This window comes from Dendropsophus ebraccatus, chromosome 4, assembly GCF_027789765.1.
Source record: "Dendropsophus ebraccatus isolate aDenEbr1 chromosome 4, aDenEbr1.pat, whole genome shotgun sequence".
Lineage (NCBI taxonomy): Eukaryota > Metazoa > Chordata > Amphibia > Anura > Hylidae > Dendropsophus > Dendropsophus ebraccatus.
This window is the reverse complement of record NC_091457.1, coordinates 37,773,961-37,795,463: the sequence shown is the minus strand read 5'-3', so window position 1 is coordinate 37,795,463 and position 21,503 is coordinate 37,773,961. Positions and strand designations below refer to the sequence as shown.

The 21,503-nt window shown below is 45.2% G+C and overlaps 1 protein-coding gene across 1 annotated transcript in view; it reads right to left on the bottom strand.

The window, feature by feature from the left end:
- Positions 1-10,416: 10,416 nt before the first annotated feature.
- The window catches only part of RPLP2 (ribosomal protein lateral stalk subunit P2), a 19,392-nt gene continuing 8,305 nt past the window's right edge, over positions 10,417-21,503 (bottom strand). The window contains exons 3-5 of the mRNA XM_069965618.1: positions 20,689-20,737; positions 11,379-11,471; positions 10,417-10,528 (exon numbers count right to left, since the gene is read on the bottom strand). Of these exons, the coding sequence (XP_069821719.1) occupies positions 10,452-10,528; positions 11,379-11,471; positions 20,689-20,737 (219 nt within the window). The 3' untranslated portion in view covers positions 10,417-10,451. The remainder of the gene's footprint in view (positions 10,529-11,378; positions 11,472-20,688; positions 20,738-21,503) is intronic.

Below are 21,503 nucleotides of genomic sequence, written 5' to 3'. Positions count from 1 at the left end.
CCCTCACCCACTCCAGAGCTTCTGCTGAGACCCCCTAAAGGTGATATACAGCTCCTACAAATTCTACAGCCTCCCACCACTATAGTGAAGAAAGGGGATATGTCTTATCAATGAGGGTCTGACTGCTGGGACCCCCACCAATTACAAGAATAAGGCAACTACATGAACAGACTTCCTCTCTCTGTAGACAACACTTGTCACAGGAGGCTTGGTTGGATCTTGTCTCTGAGATCAAGCCCCACCCCCTTTAGTGATGTCCCCTCCACCCTAAATGACCACTTCCCTGTCATATACATTTACAGTATATGACATTTATTGAGGCATTTGTGGCGAGTTAGGTGTAATCACAGCATACTGCCTTGTGCTGAATGATGCTACAGGAAACAGACAGGGATTAAATGCTGCAGGTGCTGCAACCTCACTAATTGTGCAATAGCCTGCAGTGCAATGAGATGTTCTGCATCGGCTTTGGGTGAAGAACTGGCAGGGGAGTAGGCAGGGTGGGAGGACTGTGATGGAGAGCTGAGAAAAAGCAATGCATTCTGGGAATTGTAATACTGAGCAACTGCTTAATCGGGCAGTGCAGAACGAAGACCCTAAAACAATTGGATTTTTGGAGGTTTCAGAAAAGGAGCAGCCAGGTAAGCAATGCCATAAGAAATGTTGCCAAAGCAAAGGCCAAAGGGTGGGCATCAGCAGGGTACAATCTCATGCCAGGATGCCAATGCAGCTGATCACGTACAGTATGGCTGATTTCACAACTCATCTATTAGTTCCTATTGCAGATACGTCTTGTGTGTGCACAGTGATAGCAGCAGTGTGAACTATGGCTCCTCTGGAGGCATAAAGTATGTCTATCTGACACTCCTTATACCCACTTAAAAATGAAGCCTCTTCCAACACATGCCTTCTGATAGCAGATATTGTAGAATAAACAGCGGCACAGACAGCAAATAAGGTTCGTCTAGCTGTTTGCCACCATACCAAGTCTATACCCGAACAGTTATAGTGCAACAATTGTACAACATGGCTATTATCCTCTGAAAACAGCACCACCCCAGCAGTCAGGTAGTGTAAGGTATTGCAGCACACCCATATTCACTTCTGCCACATCACCAGATACAACAGACTGAGCGTGGCACTGTTTTTCCTCTAACCCCGAACAACCCCATTTCTTTCGCTCTGATGTCCCATGTTTATGCTGGTATCATATATCAGAAAACATGACATTTCCTAATACATTGCATCATCTCCATTATTTTGCTTCCTCAATGTAACCGCACTTACAAGTCAGTGAATTAAATGGACACATGATGACAATGGATGACGGACAGGCTTTGTTCATGCAGTAAACAGAACATTTATTTTTGCATGTGCCAACTTGGTCTTAGGGTATGTGCCCATGGGCAGTGATGTAGTATAAGATGATACAGTTAGGAAGGCAGCACAAAACAGGTAGTGCCCGGCAGGTGTGGGCTGCCCCCAAGTGCCCCCTACACCTGGCAGCTACCATCTGTCTATGTTTGCATACACACATTATAGGTGATAGTTTGAACTGTAGTTTGTGTTTGTTCAGCTAATGCTGAGATGGCAGATTGCTGTGTCATATCCCAGCACTGGTATAGATGACTACATCCTAGCACTTTGGACTAAAGATTGCATGAAACAAAAAAAAAAAAAAAACGAACTCAGCAATGTAAGGGTTAACCAGATAAGTCTAGGTTTAATCAGCAAGAGGGGCTATTTTCCAATACTTACTGTATGCTGCGTTTACACAGAACAATTATCGTTAGAATTTTCGCAATAACGATTGCATTTGAGCGACAATTGTTTCGTGTAAACACAACAAACAATCAAGCGTCGAGTGAGAAATCAATCATTTTGATCTTTCAACATGTTCTCAAATCGTCGTTCGCTAAAATTTCGCAGATCGCTTTGTGTAAAGACGTGTGAGATGGGCTTAAGCGATCTTAAAAACGATCGCAATAACGATTTTTCTAACTATTTATTTGTCTAAACGCTGATCATTATAAAAATCAAATCGTTTACACAGAACGATTATCGTTCGAATTTTCGCAATAACGATCGCATTGAGCGATAACCATTACGTGTAAACACAGCAAACGATCAAGTGACGAGCGAGAAATCGATCATTTTAATCTTTCAACGTTTTTTCAAATGGTCGTTCTTGGGTCGCTAAAAATTTGCAGATCGCTTCATGTAAAGTCTTTCAAAGATTCACCCTATGTGTGAGATGGGCTTAACAACTGTCCCAGATTCCGCGGGACAGTCCCGTTTTCGGGGTGCTGTCCCACAGTCCCGGAACGGCACCCAGTGTCTCGCATTATATGTGGCCCCACCGAAAAAAACAATAAACCAGTAACTCACCTGTCCGCCGGTCCCAGCAGCTCCTCTCCCGGCAGAGCGCGCACTCCCGTCATCCTCCGGGGCGGGCAGCGGGGTATACAGACACTGACTGTGCCGGAAGTGACCTGCAACCTCTATCATGAATTACTTCCGGCACAGTCAGTGTCTGTATACCCCGCTGCCCGCTCCGGAGGATGTGGGGCACTATATGGGGGATTGGCTACTATGTGGGGCACTATATGGGGGCATTGGCTACTATGTGGGGCACTATATGGGGGCATTGGCTACTATGTGGGGCACTATATGGGGGCATTGGCTACTATGTGGGGCACTATATGGGGATTGGCTACTATGTGGGGCACTATATGGGGGATTGGCTACTATGTGGGGCACTATATGGGGGATTGGCTACTATGTGGGGCACTATATGGGGGCATTGGCTACTATGTGGGGGACTATATGGGGGCATTGGCTACTATGTGGGGCACTATATGGGGGGATTGGATACTATGTGGGGCACTATATGGGGGAATTGGATACTATGTGGGGGCATTGGATACTATGTGGGGGATTGGATACTATGTGTGGCACTATTGGGGGGATTGGATACTATGTGGGGCACTATAATAGGGGATTGGATACTATATAGGGCATTTTGGGGGGATTGGATACTGTATAGGGCACTATAATTAGGATTGGATACTATATCGGGCACTATTCAGTCAGCAGCATGTGGTGACTGTAGGGGAGTGGCTATGGAGGGTTGCTATGGGGGCGTGGCTATGGAGGGTTGCTTTGGGACCGCGGCACACATGTCCCTCTTTGCAAAAGTTGGGAGGTATGCTTTAAGCGATCTTAGAAACAATCGCAATAACAATTTTTCTAACGATTTATTCGCCTAAACGCTGATCGTTATAAAAACCAAATCGTTAAATGATCAATGGCCGAATTATCGCATCGTGTAAACGCAGCATTAGTCTCCAGGAATTCTCTCATCTTATATCTTTTTACCCAGAACACAATGTTTCCCTATGAAGTTGCAGGCAGCTTGCAACAATTCTTGTGGATTGTAGCACTTTCCTCCCCCAATCGGGAAACATAACAGTTTGCAGTATTAAAAACTGAAGGGATTATGCACCAGATGAAAAAAATTTAGAGAGGCCTCTATGTCATAAACTCCTGCGGTAATCGAGTGCAGAAGATCAAGTGGTTGCCACATGGCTGCTGCCTTCAATCTGTGGCCTCAGGGGGCACCGCACTAGGGATATCACTGCTCCCCCACTGCAGCCATAGCATAAGTCTTATCCAAATACTGTACTGGCTTATTCACATACGTCTTTAATGAAAATTCTTTTCGCATTGTTCATACACCTCTTTAACATTACATGCGAAAGGGAAAAATAACTTCAATCAGAAAAACTAGTTCATAGTTTTTATCCCTATATCATGCACACTCCCCATCACTAGCAGTCAGTGCCATCTGTTTCATTCCAGCACAGCTGCATCCATACATTTCATTACCGTAACTCTGATCACCAGCCTGACCTGCAGCAAGTCTAATGTCAGAGGAATTGGTCTGTCCTGGGTCAGCTGACATCATTCCCTATCAGATCCCTACTGGCAGATCACAGACCCTGCCCATTTAGGTCAGTCTCATTAGTCAATCTGCAGTGATGAGACTCCGCCCCTTCCACTGCAAAGCCAGAGGCTTCATGGCAAATGTAGGCAGTATTAGAAAATCATTTCAGTGGAGAAATATGAATTGATATAGCTGTAAACCCATGTCTGTCACATCAACCAAACCAGGTATGCACAAGGCATAGACATGAACCTCTTCTAAAATTAGTGTCTAACAATAGTCAGCGCTGTACTTTAGACAGCCTGATAAATCTAGCATATTCTTCACCTGTGTATTACACAATAATAGTACATCTGTGCCAACATGTAGGATTCCAGAATTTGCAGAGACCTGACAGTGTTCCCAATGATTATTTATTGTGGGTCCCAGGGAAGTTATTCTCAGCAAGTAACTGTGCAATTTGGCCGAACCATAACTTCCTAGAATGATGAGATCTGCTACCATAACATGACTGCCCAATCTGCAAAGAAACACAGATCACTGTAAGCAGAAGATGGCCACCTGGTCCATCTAGTCCGCCTTTATATTATTTCCTTTATTATCATTTTAGGATAGATATATGTTTATCCCAGGCAGGTTTACTTTCATCTACTGTAGATTTACCAACCACATCTGCTGGAAGTTTATTTCAAGCATCTACTACTTTTTCAGTAAAGTAATATTTTCCCATGGTGCTTCTGATCTTTCCCTCAACTAACCTTTGACTTCGGTTCCTTATTTAAAACACCTCCCTCCTTTACCTTTTTTAGGCTTTTAACATATTTAAAGGTTTTGGTCATGTCCCCCCTTTCCCTTCAGGGTGCATTTACACTGAGGGACTATCTGACAGACCTTTGAAGCCAAGGCCAGGAACAGACAATAAACAGGGAACAGGTCATAAAAGAAAGACTGAGGGTACTATTACACGGAACGAGAATCGGCCCGATTCGTCCGATTATCGTTCCATGTAATAAATACAACGATCAGCCGATGACAACAATCATCGGCTGATCGTTGATATCGGTTCTGACCTATTTTCGTTGGGCGGCGACCGCGCACCGCTACGTGTAATAGCGGTGCGCGGGCGGCGACTAACCATATACATTACCTATCCACGTTCCAGGGCTGCGGTCTTCTTCTCCCCGGGTCCCGCGCTCTGTAACGTCAGAGGGGCCTGTCAGCTGACAGGCCGCCCGGCCAATCACAGGCCGCGGCGGTCCCGGCCTGTGATTAGCTGACAGGCCACTCTGACGTTACAGCGCGCGGGACCCAGGGAGAAGAACACCGCAGCAGCAGCCCTGGAACGTAGATTGGTAATGTATATAGTTATGCAAGGACTGCAAGGACATCGGAAACGATGTCCCTGCAGCCCCTGTTTAACGATTATCAGGCCGTGTAATAGGCCCAGTAAACGAGCGGCGATCTAGCAGATCGCTGCTCGTTTACAGGTATTATCGGGCCCTGCTCGGCCCGTGTAATACCACCCTAAGATTTATCCTCTTTCCAAATCTATTCCTGGCTTTGGCTTAAAAAAAATCTGTCAGATAATCTGTTGGTGTAATAGGGCCCTTACGATGCAGCTTGTGAAGAGACTGTATCATGTGGGCCTCGCAGTCAGTGGCGGATTATAATGTGGGCGGTTTGGGCGGCCGCCCGAGGCTCCGGGGGGCCCATGCCACGCCGCCCACATTATAATCCGCTACTGACTCTCTTGTACTGTTCCCCGTCTGATGCGCGGCTGCCGGGGGTGTCCCGTCCCATCCCCCGCAGCGCGCGCATCAGAGAGCTCCCTGTGCGCCTGTGGCTGTGACTTCCGGTGCACGGGGAGCTCTCTGATGCACGCGCTGCCGGGGATAGGACAGGACTCCCCCGGCAGCCGCGCATCAGCTGGGAACAGGCCAGGAGGCGAAAGGCTCGACGGGGGAAAGGATTGAAGGTGAGTTCTGTTTTTTTTTTTTTTGTATTATCTGCTGACTGCTGTGCATAGAGGGGGACCATCTATAAGGGGGGGGGGGAGAGGGGGACCATCTATAAGGGGGGGGGGCGAAGAGGCGGACCATCTATAAGGGGGGGGGGGAGGGGGACCATCTATAAAGGAGGGAAGAGGGGACCATCTATAAGGGGGGAAGAGGGGGACCATCTCCTATAGGATTAGCACCCTCCTCTCCTGACATCCTCTGTGCTGCTGTGACCTCCCCTATAAGATCAGCACCCTCCTCTCCTGACATCCTCTGTGCTGCTCAGACCTCTCCTATAGATCAGCACCCTCCTCTCCTGACATCCTCTGTGCTGCTGTGACCTCCCCTATAAGATCAGCACTCTCCTCTCCTGACATCCTGTGCTGCTGGGACGCTGTGACCTCCCCTATAAGATCAGCACCCTCCTTTCCTGACATCCTCTGTGCTGCTGGGACCCTGCGACCTCCCCTATAAGATCAGCACCCTCCTCTCCTGACATTCTTTGTGTTGCTGTGACCTCTCCTGACATCCTCTGCCCAGGTTGGGTGGACAGCCCGGGGCCCAGGGTACATTTAATCCGCCACTGCCCGCAGCCGCACCGAACCAGCATCCCACAAGGTAACAAATGGCTTCTTGGGGACAAAGCACTGAAGCTGGTTAGTGAGCACAGCATCCTGGCCACTCAAAAGAAAAAAAGGAGGGAGTACTGCTTTAAGTCTTTCCTGATGTTTTTGAGATCCATATTGCCACCATTTTTAGGCGGGAATCACACTAGGCATTTTTGGGGGAAAAAAAAAAAAAAAAAAGCACCAAAAAAAGACCATGCTATGGCCTGATGTTAGCAGAGTCAATAAATATGAAACACCACGGCCATGAAAAAATTCTGTTTGATAGAAGCCTTTGGGGCCATTCACACATCTGCAATATGCAGTTTGTGCATGGACTTTATACTGCAGACCGGACATTGGAACTCCTAGGATTATCATTCATGAAGATGCTGGGAACTCCAAAACTGTGGCACAGCACTATAAATTGTTATCCACACCAATATCCAAAAAATACAGTAAAAAATAAATAAAAAAAATATTACTGTGAGTGGGGGGCTGTATACAGCAGGGGACAATATTTCTATGGGTGGTGGGGGAGTTTATAGCAGGGAGATTACTCTGGGTGGGTGGCTGGCTGCATGGGGCATTATTACTGTGGGTGGGTGCATAGCAGGGGCATTATTTACTGTGTGGGGAGGGGGGCACAACAGGAGCATTATCAGTATGTGGGGGTGCAGGGCAGGGGGCTTATTACTATGTGGGGAATCCTACATACAGGGGCCACCCACATACCAACTCACTTTACTGTGCAAGCCACCAAACAGCAGAATTACTACTGTATGGGACCTAATAGGTGGGAAAAAGGGAAGGAAGTTGGAAAAGAAAAGTGCGGAGCCTAAGATGTCTGTCAGGTTCAGAAGCGATGAATTGTAGCTGGAAGAAATCATCATGGAAGCCTGGGCCGGATGGAGAGAAAAAGGGAAAGTGATGCCCAAGATCAACGACATCACCCCCCCACCACCACCAACGGACATGTACACCCGCCTCACCGCCATCCCCACGTACCAGTCTGGACCTCTAAAACCCTTTAAATTTCTCATGTGGCCCCATGGGAAAATGAAATTGCCCACCCCCCGGCTTATATGTACTTGCTTTAGCGATGTGCATAAAGAATTGACAGAAATGCTGTTTTTAGTGGTTTGTCAATCATACCAATACATGCTGTAGCTTAGAAACACATCTGCAGCATGCAGCGTATGCCTGGCACTGCCAGAGATACGGTAAGTGTTGGGTGCCGCTCGCAGCATTAGAACTTGTCATACCTCTCCCTATTACTGTGCATAAGCAGACTGACAACTAACAGTGAATGGGCAAGGGAGAGGCAGCTTATGAATGTGCTGCCCGTATCTCTGGCAGCTCCAGGCACGTGTTGTGTTTCTATACCACTGTATGTTCCGACACAATGACAGACAACCAAAGCCAGCATATCTATTACTATATTATGCTGGCCACAGTGGGGGCTGTAAAAACCAAGCTATTACATGCCAGGTGGTTCTGGTTACAGTAAGCCACTGTATGGGGTGGGTGCCCTTTTAGGTTACAATTAAAAACATATGGGTAGGAAATGAGCTCCGAGTGCAGTAACTACTATCATATACTATTACAGGAGAGGCTACAGGCAGTTCCCACAATAACTAGTCCTTATTAGATAAGACATTTGTTTCTGCAGATAAAACAGATTTGTTTTCCTATATATAATAAGCAGGCAGTGTGGGAGCAGGTACATCTATGGCTATTCTCTCGCTGTTTCCATTGACCATATAGGCTAAGAAAGCCCCTGGCATATACAGTAAACATCCATAAACACCCTCCTCCTAAGCGAACAGATACCGAGTGTTGCAATAGCCTGCTCAGAAAGCAGACACTATGATTTGCAGTATGGAATAGCAGAGCCATTATAGAAGTTAAATACATAACACAAAGTATACAGTTTTCTTAACATAAGTGACTACTAGAGATGAGCCAATCTACAGTTGGAGCGAAGCAAATCAATTCATTCCTATCAGCATTTTGTTCATCAGGCTCCAGGTTTTGAAGTCTTCTGCTCCGCTCCGTGCCGCTTCTCCCCTGGTGCTGGGGAGAGCCAAACCCAGTCCTGGGAAACATCCTAGGACTGGATCCATCTTTTCCCAGCACCCGGGGAGAAGAGGCAAGCGGAGCAGAAGACTTCAAAACCTGGAGCCTGATGAACAAAATGCTGATAGGAACGAAGTGCTTCTCTCCTACTGTAGATTTGCTCATCTCTAGTGCCTACCTATGACGGTTGCTACAAAGTGGCATATGTCATAGTGCTTGAAAAAGCCCTATATTGTAATCCGTTATCTTCTTCCGTTTCTTCTTCTTCCAACCATTCTTCTGTGCGTAATACAGCCCGAACCGCTTTGCGCACAGACTCCGTTAAAACTGCGTTTCAAAGCCCTCAGTGGTGTGAGGTGTACTATTTTTCGTTTCGTTTTACGTTTAAAGACCCCAAATTTCCCATAGAAAATAACCGCTAAAAGCCAATCACAGCACATATGCAAACAGCTGAAATATAGCAGCCAATAGGAACTCTAAGGTCTTGTCAGGCAATGTATCACAACATTCACACAGTCACATGTCCACTATTGGCCAATAGAAGATGTAAAAGATGGAAGGTCCTAAACGATTTTGTCTCACTGACATGAGCAAGATTGTCATGATAACCGAGCAATGATCTTTACCATTATCAAAGTAGCAGAGTTCAGTCAGTAAAATAGCAGAGCTGAAGCAGGCATGTAGCAGGGACGGTACCACAAGCCGCTCTTAAAGGGAACCGGGTCCCTTTAAGAGCGAACTGGGTCCCTTTAAGAGCGTTTAACACCTTAAGAGACCCAGGTCACTCTTAAAGGGACCCAAGTCGCTCTTAAAAGTAACCCATGTCGCTCTTAAAGGGATCGGACCCAAGTCGCTCTTAAAGGGACGGCACCCAGGGTTAAAGTTTCTCTTAAAGGGAAGTCGCTGCTCTTTTCAAGCACTATGTATTTTCCTGGAAATGCAAATCTAGTTATAAACTGAAGTTACTAGTCAGGAAATTCTCCTGATGTATAGCTCATAACAGCACAGAAATGTAGTGGGAGAAATTACAAAATTTCTACTAAACCACTTTTTGATACCTTATGTTTCTACTGGGGATGGACACCCTCCAGTGTTTTTCCTGAACGGCGTCCGTTACCATATAGGTCAAGAAATGGATTATAGAAAATTATAAAACCTGTCCTATTTTGTCCGAAATTTAAAGTTTATGGGAGCATCTGGAATTCCAGACAACTCTGGACGCACATCAGGAAACTGGACAAAATTCTGAATGTGTTGCCAAGCACCAAAGGCCAGCATCAGCACAAGTATCGCTGACTGCTTTGTACACCTGGAATTGTGGACCAATTCCTGATGCCCCAAAGGGTTCTATGGGGCATCCATGTCCTATAATTTCTGAGCCTATTTTATGGCAAGGACACCCTTCACAGAAAAAATCCTGAAGGAAATCTGTGCCCAACAAAACCCTGTAAGGGTATCTGCGCACTACATCCAAAGAATGAACCCTTAGTCAGAAAATCTATCCCGATAGTTTATCCTGACATGTGAAGAGGGCCTTACAAATTATTGGAGTGGCAGTGTAATAGGGGCTGAAAGAACTTTTGGAAAACAATTGTAATAGTCTCATCATATGTAAAAGCAACTTTTGAGCACAAGGCCTACACAGGTACTGTGTAATGGAATTACCAATATGGAAATGCAGTTGTGTAGCACATCTATCCCAGGGCACAAGATAACTTCATGTTCATGTAACTGGATGCATTGCCCGTTTTAGCCATGTCAAAACCAAATTCAAGAAAACCTCCAAGGATAAATAAAGATCTTTTATTTTATCTGCTGCAAGTTCTAGTCAAAGAGGCCGAATCCCATGTCCTCATCAGATTCCTCAGACTCTTCCTTCTTTTCTTCCTTCTTCTCTTCAGCTGAAACACACACATCAGACACTGAGCAACAACATGTATGGAGGATGACCTTTCATCACTTACTAATGACTTGACAGATGCAAAACGGTGCGGCTATCTAGGCAACAGATCATGGAGCCAGTCACTACTGCTCAGGAACTAAATGTATTAATAAATTTGGGTGACTCTCGAAGGTAGCATTGCACAATGTACAGGCTCTGATCCAATGACTAGCAAGCTATCCACAGCTTGCTTAAACCTCAAGGAGCATTGGCAACTGTTCATCCCCAACACAAGAGCCAGTTTTAAGATGTTAATATTTTCTTTGAATTTACCATCTCTCCCCTCATCGACCTCCTTCCCTTGTTAGCCTGCTCCCATATACAATTACAGCAGGAATTTCTAATCCCTGGCACTTTAGCTGTTGCAAAATGACAACTACCATCATTCCTATCACAAGTGAGCTGTAATTGTGTAACAACTAAAGAGATACAGGTTGGAAAGCTCTGGCTCACGTATCTAACATTTATAGTCAACAAGTTTGTTAAACTACTGTTTGAGTTGTAACAGTGCTGCACCCCCTACTGGTAGCTTTCAGAATTTCTGCTTCTATCTTATGGTAACTTTACCCCAGCAATTTATACCAGGAATAGCCAGTTTTTTGCATTATGAAGGCCACACACTTCCACTACTGATTTGACAGACCATTTACATCTGTTATAAGCCCTCTAGGGCACTGGTCTCCAACCTGTGCGTTAGAGACAGCTGCCCTGACAAGGACAGGCCCTGATGTTCTCCTTCCTGTGTTAAGGTGATACATGTATTTGTACAATATGTTGGGATAACCCATTTTCAGTATGTAAATGTTCACCTGGTGCAGCGGCAGCAGCAGGGCCAGCGGATCCAGCAGAGGCAGACACAGCAACAGCGCCTCCAGCAGGCATACATGCCAACTTGGTGTTACCTACAAAACAGAGGACCTTTTAGTTTTCACCACACAAAACCATAAATACCATTAGAATACTGCTAGTGCATATAGTACCAATACCAGTTTGGAGTGTTCAAATGGGAACATATAAACTGTAATGTGTAATCTACAATATTGACGGAGGCTGGCACATCATTTATATGAGAAAGAAAAATCCCTAATCAGAACAGCAATGGAATATTACATAAAGTCGTATCTAAGGCCCAGGATCAGTAATCCCCTGGGAGCCTTCTCAGAAACCTCAATCCATTATGAACATTATCAAGGCGAGAACTGAAAAGCTTTGTTTCCTTGACCTAGAAATGAGGTAAAAGGTTAATAATAAGTAAAAGTATTAAAGGCTATATTTATGCAATGTGTGCTCACAGCAGAGGTTATGTAATCGGGGGAAACAAGGCAAACGTTACCCAGAACATGTATAAAAAATGTCATGTGATCGCTGCCTCTGCTCTCCCTCAAAGGGGACCCATCACCTATAGATATGCATCTTAATTTTCCATGGGCACGATACAAAGATGGTGCACGCTAGGAACAAGTCAGGTAATTCCCATTTCAAGTATAAAACGTGAGTTTCGTAGGAGCCATGCTATCAAAATAGTTACCCTTCCCCACCTACTGTATCTGTTTCAAGCCCTACCTATACCCATACTAGCCCATGATCTCCACAGGCTCCAGACACAAGTGTTGAAAGCGAATGTACCATCAGGAACGGCACCAGCAGGGGAAAGCCCAGACAGTGGCCTTTTTGTAAACCATGACCCGGTTTCTGTGCACGGCGCCAGTCTGTCACGGAGTACTGGTCCGGGCTGAAGCACTGAAAGTGACCAGCCCACCCCCAGTGGGACAAAACCCCCTCCCCTCAGTGACGCGGCTCCATTAATATTAGTCCAATAGATTCAGTGCTATGGTAATAGACTACCGCCGTGCGTAGAAACCGGGCCGTGGTTTATATATTAAAAAAAAAACAAAAACACAGGACCAAAGCACTGGCTTCCCCGGGCCAGTGCCGTTCTATTCATGCGCAACACTTAACGTGAATGTACTTAATTATACATTTGCTTTAAATTTATTTGGAATACTACAAAAGCTAGGATCGCTAAATCTATCCCTTAGTCCCTTACTTTAACAGGTACAAGGCAGCCCGCATAGCTCAGGTTTTGGTAATCTCAGCCCAAGGAATTGCACTTTACTAGATCACTACACCCTCAATGGTTCACTATGGTCTAATGGCCCCCCTTCCAATTTAAAACTAGATGCCCCTCGACACATCATTCCTTATTACTCTGGAGAACCCTATTCCACAATCCTATGTCCCCCCCTTGGCCTTTCTGGTCCTGTATTTTGGTGGTGGATTGAAAATCTGGTAAGTTTACACAATCCTCTGCACTAATCTCCCTGGAACGGTTCAGTCAAGGCGTCTCTTCTTTACCATCTTGAGAACTGTTTAGATTCCACCAAATCTACCACTTCCTCCAATCTCTGCCATGGAAAAGTAGCACTTGCACTTATTTCATCATTTGAACATGTCTGCTGCTCTGATCCTGTTGTGGATGCAGGACTCTATTCTACAACTATCCCCCCCGCCCAAACACAGACCATGCTCCCCTTTACGGCTAAATGGGAAACAGATTTCACCCTTGCACTATCCCCACAGCGTTAGCACCACTTCTGCAAGCAGATCACTAAAGGAAGCCGTCAAGTATCCTCAATCAAGGTACTAAACATGGTTTACCATGTCTATAGCCTCATCCATAAATCCCATCTCCACGTGCCCCCCACCTGCTTCCATGGTTTTCCAGATATCGGCAATACATTACATACATGGTGGATCTGCCCAGTGGTTTAGCTTCACAAAACTCTCCCTACCTGTATCACTCCTGGCGGATAAGTTTCCCTCCACCAACTTTTACCACCACAAGCTACACCAATATATTCCTATGACCACCAGAATTCATATTGCGGCCAAGCGGAGATAAAAAAAAATGCAAGCTACCCAGAGACACACTGTAAAGTTCGGCAACCCTTGATGGATTATGCAATCACCCCGCCCCTATTATCCTTGCTTTAGCTGGCCTCCTAAAAATGGAACCTTCCTTAACAGAGATGAACACATGATAGTGTTAAGATTTTCCATGTTTTAAATTACTACCTACTGGTTTTGCATCAGGAACTAGCTAGTATGTACGGTTTACCTTATCCCCCTGTGTGGGGTTCTTTTGTTATGCTGCCTTTCCCTGAAAAACTGTGACACCAAACTCAGCATATACATTGCTGCACCCTTTCCCCACGTTTAAGTCTGTAAATTGATCTGGACATAAATTCATGTGCCTCATGTCCTGAACTGAACCACGAAGCTAAGGCGCACGTACTGCTTATTTCCACAGAAGGTTGACGACATTTGCTCTCCAGTCTTTCTAAGTGGTGAAGGCCCAAGGGACGCTCTGGGACGCTCAGGACGGCAGAACAAAACATTTTCTTTATCAAGCTCTATTCTATAAACTCAGCAACAAAAATAAAAGATCACTTCAAGTGCAAATCTATCATCACATCACCAGCTGTTGGTGAGGGAAAAAGTTATTCTCTTAAAGGTGTACTCCGAGCAATCATATTAGATATATTGCTGGAGCTGCAGAAAAAGAAATAAACCTCCTATTGTCAGAGCAGTCTCGGCAGTGACAGCCCGCCAAGCCAAACTAAGCACATCTATGCCACTGATTCAACTGGGGTCTATGGAAGACATTTTTCCTACATTAGTGCAGGGGAAGTGAACATTTGTTGACAGGTCCTCTACAATACTACAGGGATCAGCAGACTTACAGGTGCCCTTAACCTCTTAAGGACCCATGACGTACCGGTACGCGGGTCCTTTAAGAGGGCATCTCTCCCTGTCGGCATGGGGGACATGCCGACAGGGAGAGATGCCCTGTTAACCCCCCCCCCCCCCCCATGCCGATATTGGCCGCTATTGGCTTATCAGTTCAGATCAGCCAATAGCAGCGATCGGAACCTTTCAGGGCCATCGGTGACCCGATGACCAGGAAAAAAATGGCGGTCGGTGCTGTCCAAGGACGGCACCGACCGCCATTACTGTAAAAAGTAATGGTGGTCAGGGTGCCACCGGCGATCAAAGTCCCCAAAAGTTATAAATACCTGCTCCGGACCCCTCAGCTAGGTAGCTGAGGGGTCCAGAGCAGGTATTTGTACATTACTCACCTGTCCCGGGGTCCTGATCGGCGTCTTCCGGGTTCGCGGCGTCCTCGTCTTCTGGTCGGGTCTTCGGCTCCTTCCGTGACGTCCCGTTCGGCTTTTTCGGCTCCAGAGTCGTCTTTTTTCGGATCTTGCGCTCTGCTGCCCCCTAGCGGCTGATAAGTGTAATACACGTATCAGCCACTATAGGGATGTGGATGTTCAGTATGTAATAAAGGTTTGTTTTTGTTTTTTTTTCAAATTTTTTTTTTTTTTCTATTTTCCGCACCCTATCGCCGCTGAGTGTTGATCAGCATCGCACGAAGAGCGCTGCTAATCAGCAACTCCTCCTTTTTGGCGTAGGGTGTTTTTTTTCTATATCCTACTGCCACGGTCTGCTGATCAGCAACACCATTTTTGGCATAGTTTTTTTTTTTTTTTATACTTACTGTAAAAAAACACTACATTACACCACACTACACTACAATAAATAAAGTTTGACACTACACCACTACATACCCCATATATCAATCCCTATATAAAAGTGGCCCCCGGCGTGTTTTCGGTATCGGACGCATACTTTATTATTGCCTCCGACACCGAAACAGCCAGTGAGGATGAATGGGGGGATCCTTCGTTCCTCCATTCATCCTCATCCTCCAATGACTTATCTGGGGGTAGCGTAGCGTACGCTGCCTCCCAGACACGTCTTTTCCCCCAGTACCGTCCCAATAAGAGATCACGGTATGGCGTGAAATTCTACGAACTCTGTAAGAGTACCTCAGGGTACACTTACAGATTTAGGGTACGTGCACACTGCGGAATGGCGAAGGATAACCCTTTGTGCATTCTGCAGCTGGCACCCGCCGGCGGACTGATGCAGGCGAGTGTCTCCACCCGTGTCATAGACTCCATGTTATGCACAGGCGGATTCCATCGTCCGTCCAAAGAATGAATACGTTGGACGGAGAGCGGAATCCGCCCGTGCATAGAATGGAGTCTATGACACGGACGGAGACGCGCGCCCGCATCAGTCCGCCGGTGGGTGCCAGCTGCGGAATGCACAAAGGGTTTTCCTTCGCCATTCCGCAGTGTGCACATACCCTTAGAGTGTATGAAGGAAGGGACACCCGAATCCAGCCCCCACAATGCCCCCCCCATCCTCAGAGTTAGTGGGGAGATCATTCGGGAACTGATCTTCCCACTGCTGGATAAAGGTCACCACTCGTACGGGGATAACTTTTATACCAGCACCCCCTCTTCCGCTCCCTCGCTGCCCTGTAGCTTGCGGCACGATCCGAAAATATCAGAAGCAGTAATAGAGCCCTAATATTTAGCAGCCATGGAGCGGACCCAGCGCTTCTGGATATGAAGGACCCCGTATCGCACCAGGACAACATTTTCCAGGTGACGTCCCGCACACAGGAGAACGGGAGACCCCAGAAGAAAAACAGAGTGTGGCGTAACAGGGGGATCAGGAGGGACACCATTTTCCAGTGTGACGCCTGTCCTGAACACCCCGGCCTCTGCATACTGGATCGCTTCAAGGCGCACCGCACGTCACTGGAGTTCTACATTATTTAAATTCTGTCCCTTATTCCTATTTCAGGGGTCACGTTGATCCAGGGTTATTCTGATTGCCATTATGGAGTCAAAGGAATTTTTTCCCTGTGATGAGGCTACTGTCGTCTGCCTTACGAGGGTTTTTTACCTTCCTCTGGATCAACACAGGTTGAATTTGATGGACACCTGTCATTTTCAACCTTATAAACTAATAATTGGCCTAATACCCCCAAATAAATGAGAATGGTCCCTTTTCCCCAGCTAAATAGGTATGGCCGCCATTCCTATTAGAGGATGCCATGATGCAATTACAAAGCCTCTGTGCGGCCAGGACAGTAGAAACCCCCCACAAGTGACCCCATTCTGCAAACTACACCCCATAAGGAATCTAACAAGGGGGCAGCGGGTATATGGCCCCTTGGTGACGGCCACATTTGGGACGTGAAAATAAAAAATAAAAAAATGGTTTTTTTTATTTTCACGGCACATGTTCTACACATGTGCCCGTCACCAGTGGGGTCCATATCCTCACTGCACCCCTCGTTAGATTCCTTATGGAGTGTGATTTCCAGAATGGGGTCACTTGTGGGGGGTTTCTACTGTCCTGGCAGCACAGGAGCTTTGTAATTGCGACATGGCCTCCATCCTCCATTCCAGCCTCTAAATGGCGCTCTGTCCCTTTGGTGGCTTGCCCTGAGCCCATATGGCACATTATGTCCACATGTGTGGTATTTTCGTACTCAGGGGAAATTACCCTACACGTTTTGAGTTTATTTTCTTTTTTTAACCCCTTGTGGAAATGGAAAAAAAAAAAAAATCAAGGCTAGACCAACATTTAGTGTAATTTTTTTAAATTTTTTTTTACTCTAAATCATTGATCTTGTCATGTTTTTTTCATTTTCACAAGGGGCTAAAAGATAAAATAAAAACACAATGTGTAGAGCAATTTCCCCTGAGTACGGAAATACCCCACATGTGGACATAAAGCGCCATGCGGGTGCAGGGTAAGCCTCCAAAGAGAAGGAGCGCCATTTGGTTTTTTGAGGCTGGATTTGGCTGGAATGAATTTCGAGGGGCCATGTTGCATTTAAAAAGGCCCCTGTGTTGCCAAGACAGTTGAAACCCCCCACAAGTGACCCCATTATGGAAACTACACTCCTCAAGGAATGTAACAAGGGGTGTAGTGAGCATATGGACCCCACTGGTGACGGGCACAAATGTGGAGTGAAAATTAAATATTACATTTTTTACACTATAATGTTGGTTTAGCCTTGAATTTATCATTTTCACAAGGGGTTAAAAGAGAAAAAAAACAAAAAACAAAGTGTGTAGAGCAATTTCCCCCGAGTCCGTAAATACCCCACATGTGGACATAAAGCGCCATGTGGGCGCAGGGCAAGCCTCCGAAGAGAAGGAGCGCCATTTGGATTTTGGAGGTTGGATTTGGCTAGAATGGATGATGAACGCCATGTCACCATTTACAGAGCCCTCGTGCTGCCAAAACACTGGAAACCCCCCACAAGTGACCCCATTCTGGAAACTACACCCCTCAAGGAATCTAACAAGGGGGTGCAGTGAGGATATGGACGCCTTGATGACGGGCACATTTGTGCCGTGAAAGTGAAAAAATGAAATTTTTCACTTTCACGTCACATTGTTCCACATTTGTGCCCGTCACCAGTGGGGTCCATATGCTCAATGAACCCCTTGTTAGATTCCTTGAAGGGTGTAGTTTCCAGAATGGGGTCACTTGGGGGGGGGGGGGGGGGTTTCCAGTGTCTTGGCAGCACGAGGGCTCTGTAACTGCGACATGACCCTTGAAATCCATTCCAGTAAAATCCAGCTTGCAAAAGCCAATTGGCGCTCCTTCCCTTTGGAGGCTCGTCCTGCGCCCCCTTGGCACTCTATCGCCACATGTGGGGTATTTCTGTACTCGGGAGAAACTGCGCTACATGTTTGGTGTTTTTTTTTTCTTTTATCCCCTTATAAAAATGAAAAATGAATGCTAGAACAACATTTTAGTGTAAAAAATAGAATTTTTCCTTTTTTACACCACATTGTTCTGAAAATCTGTGAAGCACCTGTGGGGTCCAAATGCTCACTGCACTCCTTGTTACATTCCTTGAGGGGTGTAGTTTTCTAAATGGTGTCCTCTTAGGGGTGTTTTTTAGGTTTTGGCACCCCAGAGCCTCTGCCAACCTGAAGTGGTACAGTCAGAAATGACCAAATATAAAGGAGCCATTGAAATTCACTAGGCGCTCCCTTATATCTGAAGCTTGTGGTTGCGTCAAATAGCGCAATAGGGCCACATATGGGGTATTTCTATAAACTGCAGAAACGGAGCAATAAATATTGGGGTGCATTTCTCTGGTAATAGGTTTATCATTATGAAAAATATTGGATTACAATAAAATCTCTGCACAGAAAATTAAAATTTTCAAATTTCTTACACACTTAGCTTTTATTTCTGTGACGCCCCTAAAGGGTTAAAAAACTTTCTGGATGTGATTTTGCAGAGTTTGGGGGTGTAGAAGTTTCTGAAATGGGGTGCTTTGTGGGGCTTTCTAACACACAGTCGCCTCAAATACACTTTAAACCTGAACAGGTCCCTAAAAATATCTGATTTTGAAATTTTACTGAAAATTTGGAAATTTGCTGCTAATGTTTTACGCTTTCTATTGTCTAAAAAAAAAATGAAAGATCGTTTAATAAATGCCGCCAACATAAAGTAGACATGTTGCTAATGCTATTTAATATATAAGTTATGTGATATAACCATTTTCTGTATAAGCAGAAAAGTTTTAAAGTTGGGAAAATGCATTTTTTCACATTTTCACGCTATTTTGGTTTTTTTCATAAAGATTCGTTATTAGTATCGACTCCAATTTACTAGAAATGTGAAGTACAATATGTCACGAGAAAACAATCTCAGAATCAGCCGGATAGGTAAAAGCATCCCGAAGTTATTAATGAATAAAGTGACACAGGTCATATTCATAAAATTTGCTCCGGTCCTTTAGGCCATTTCAGGCCCGGTCCTTAAGGGGTTAAATGGGTTGTCCAGCGGGGTTTTTTTTTTTTTTTTTTTTTTAAATCAACTGGTGTCAGTAACTTACATAGATTAGTAATTTTCTTCTATTAAAAAATCTCAAGTCTTCCCATACTTATTAGCTACTGTATGTCCTGCAGGAAATGTTTTCTTTCCAGTCTGACACAGTGCTCTCTGCTGACATCTCTGGCTGAGACAGGAACTGTCCAGAGCAGGAGAGGTTTTCTATGCTGATTCAGAGAAAACCAAGACAAAGATGTCAGATGTCAGCAGAGAACACTGTTTCCACTTCCAACCAAATATTTCCAAAATATTTCCCAGGAGGATCTACAGAGATTAAACCCTTTTTGGCCAATCACTGCCTACTCCAGGAAGATAAAAGAAAAATATACAATCTATGGAGTTTTCTGGGGTGTAAAAAAAAAACAAAAAACAAAAAAAACCCCTCTGAAGTGCTGCGATTGCCCTTCATGTACATTGAGCACATGACCCAGCAGCCAATCAAGCAGTCTTTTCCCTCATGTACAGCATGTAGGCACCAAGGCCAATGACTGGCAGCAGAGTCAGCTACTCTATGCCCTGAATGCCATGTAATGTATGTCTACACTACCGAATAAGTGAGGAAAATTTAAGTGGAAGCTGCGCAGTGGTCGCCGCTTGAAGTTCCGCCTGTCCCATTGACTCAATAAATTTTTCTAACTCAATCCGCCATCCATGCAAAGAATTGACATGTCAATTCTTTGGGTGGACGGCAGATTGAGCTTGAGAAATTCAATGAGTCAATGGGACAGGCTGAACTTCAAGCGGAGACCACCGCCCGCTTCCACTTGAAATTTCCTTGCGTAGTCCGTAATGTGGATATACCCTTACAGTGGCAGACACTGAAGCATGAGCAACCGAGAAGGCAACTTTTTAAACCACATACAGGAACAAGGTTACAGGATACATAACACAAGAACATGTCCAGAGAAGCTTGTGCAATGAGAGTAACCAAATCTCATTTCATGAAAAAGCTTTTCTAATTTTATCTGGTCCACAAGCGAAACCCAGCAGGTACAGAAGCAACCTCCAGGTATTAGGATGGACCGCTGATTTATAACAGAACACACACTCCGATAATGGTGTATCTGAACGCTTCAACACTGCAGCTCCTCTCAATTTTGATATCAATTTATTGTATTACAGGAGAGATTTTCCTTGTGGTGATGAATGTTTGATCACTGGGGTTTACTGGTCACTAATACAGGGGCTGTCCTCATGAGCAGGACTGACAAGTGACAGCTCTGTGGATATTATATATATTTGGGGCAATCAGCAGCACACATCTATCCTGAGCAATGAGTTTGAGATCATTGAAAGGAGGTGGGGGTTTTTAAAGTTATGATGCCTTCTTACCCTGGGCGATCACATCATCAATTTTCTTGCCCTTCAGTTCGCTGATGACCTATAAGAGGAGAAAAAAAGAACCATTTCAGCAAACTTACTACTCTTTACAGACACCAGATGAGATACAATTATCCACAGCAGCATATGCACAGTGCTATAAATTTACACTGAAGACTACAGGACGTTTAGCCAGGGTTGGATGGTCTACAATCTGGAATGGTAAACACTGCAGGATGGGACTCTGGACCAAGTTATATCTGACTGGAATTTAGAACATGGACTCAAATTAGCACAGAAAGGATCATACAGGTGCCTATGTTTCCAAATATCCAGGGTGGCTGGTGGCAATTCCCCACCCTACCAAAGGGAGAGGACAATCAGGACTGGTAGGATGAGACCGCGCTGACTGACTTATGGTATAGGCAGCATGAAAGTGATGACAGATTCCCTCCTGTCAGTTCTATTTACAGACCTGTTTTAATAAATAATTACATTCTCAATGAGAACATCCAGCTGTAATGGTAACGTCCAGTTGTAGATTTATTCATTGATTTCTAAGTAAAATAACATTACCGTGCTCCAGAATCCCTATACAGAGTGTTTTATGGACAAGACAAAGGTTCTTTCTTCACCCAACTTTAGTAGAATGAGTCGACTTTGTGAGACTAGTTTAGAAAAGACTCTTTGGACACTGGACAAAATGGACATTGGGGGGTCTGCACCACCTCAGGCTAATAGGGTAATCACTTGCTCTTATCCATCCAATTTAAAGGGGTCCTCCAGCGGGGTGCACTTTTTTGCTGGTATCGTCTCAGGCCCACGCC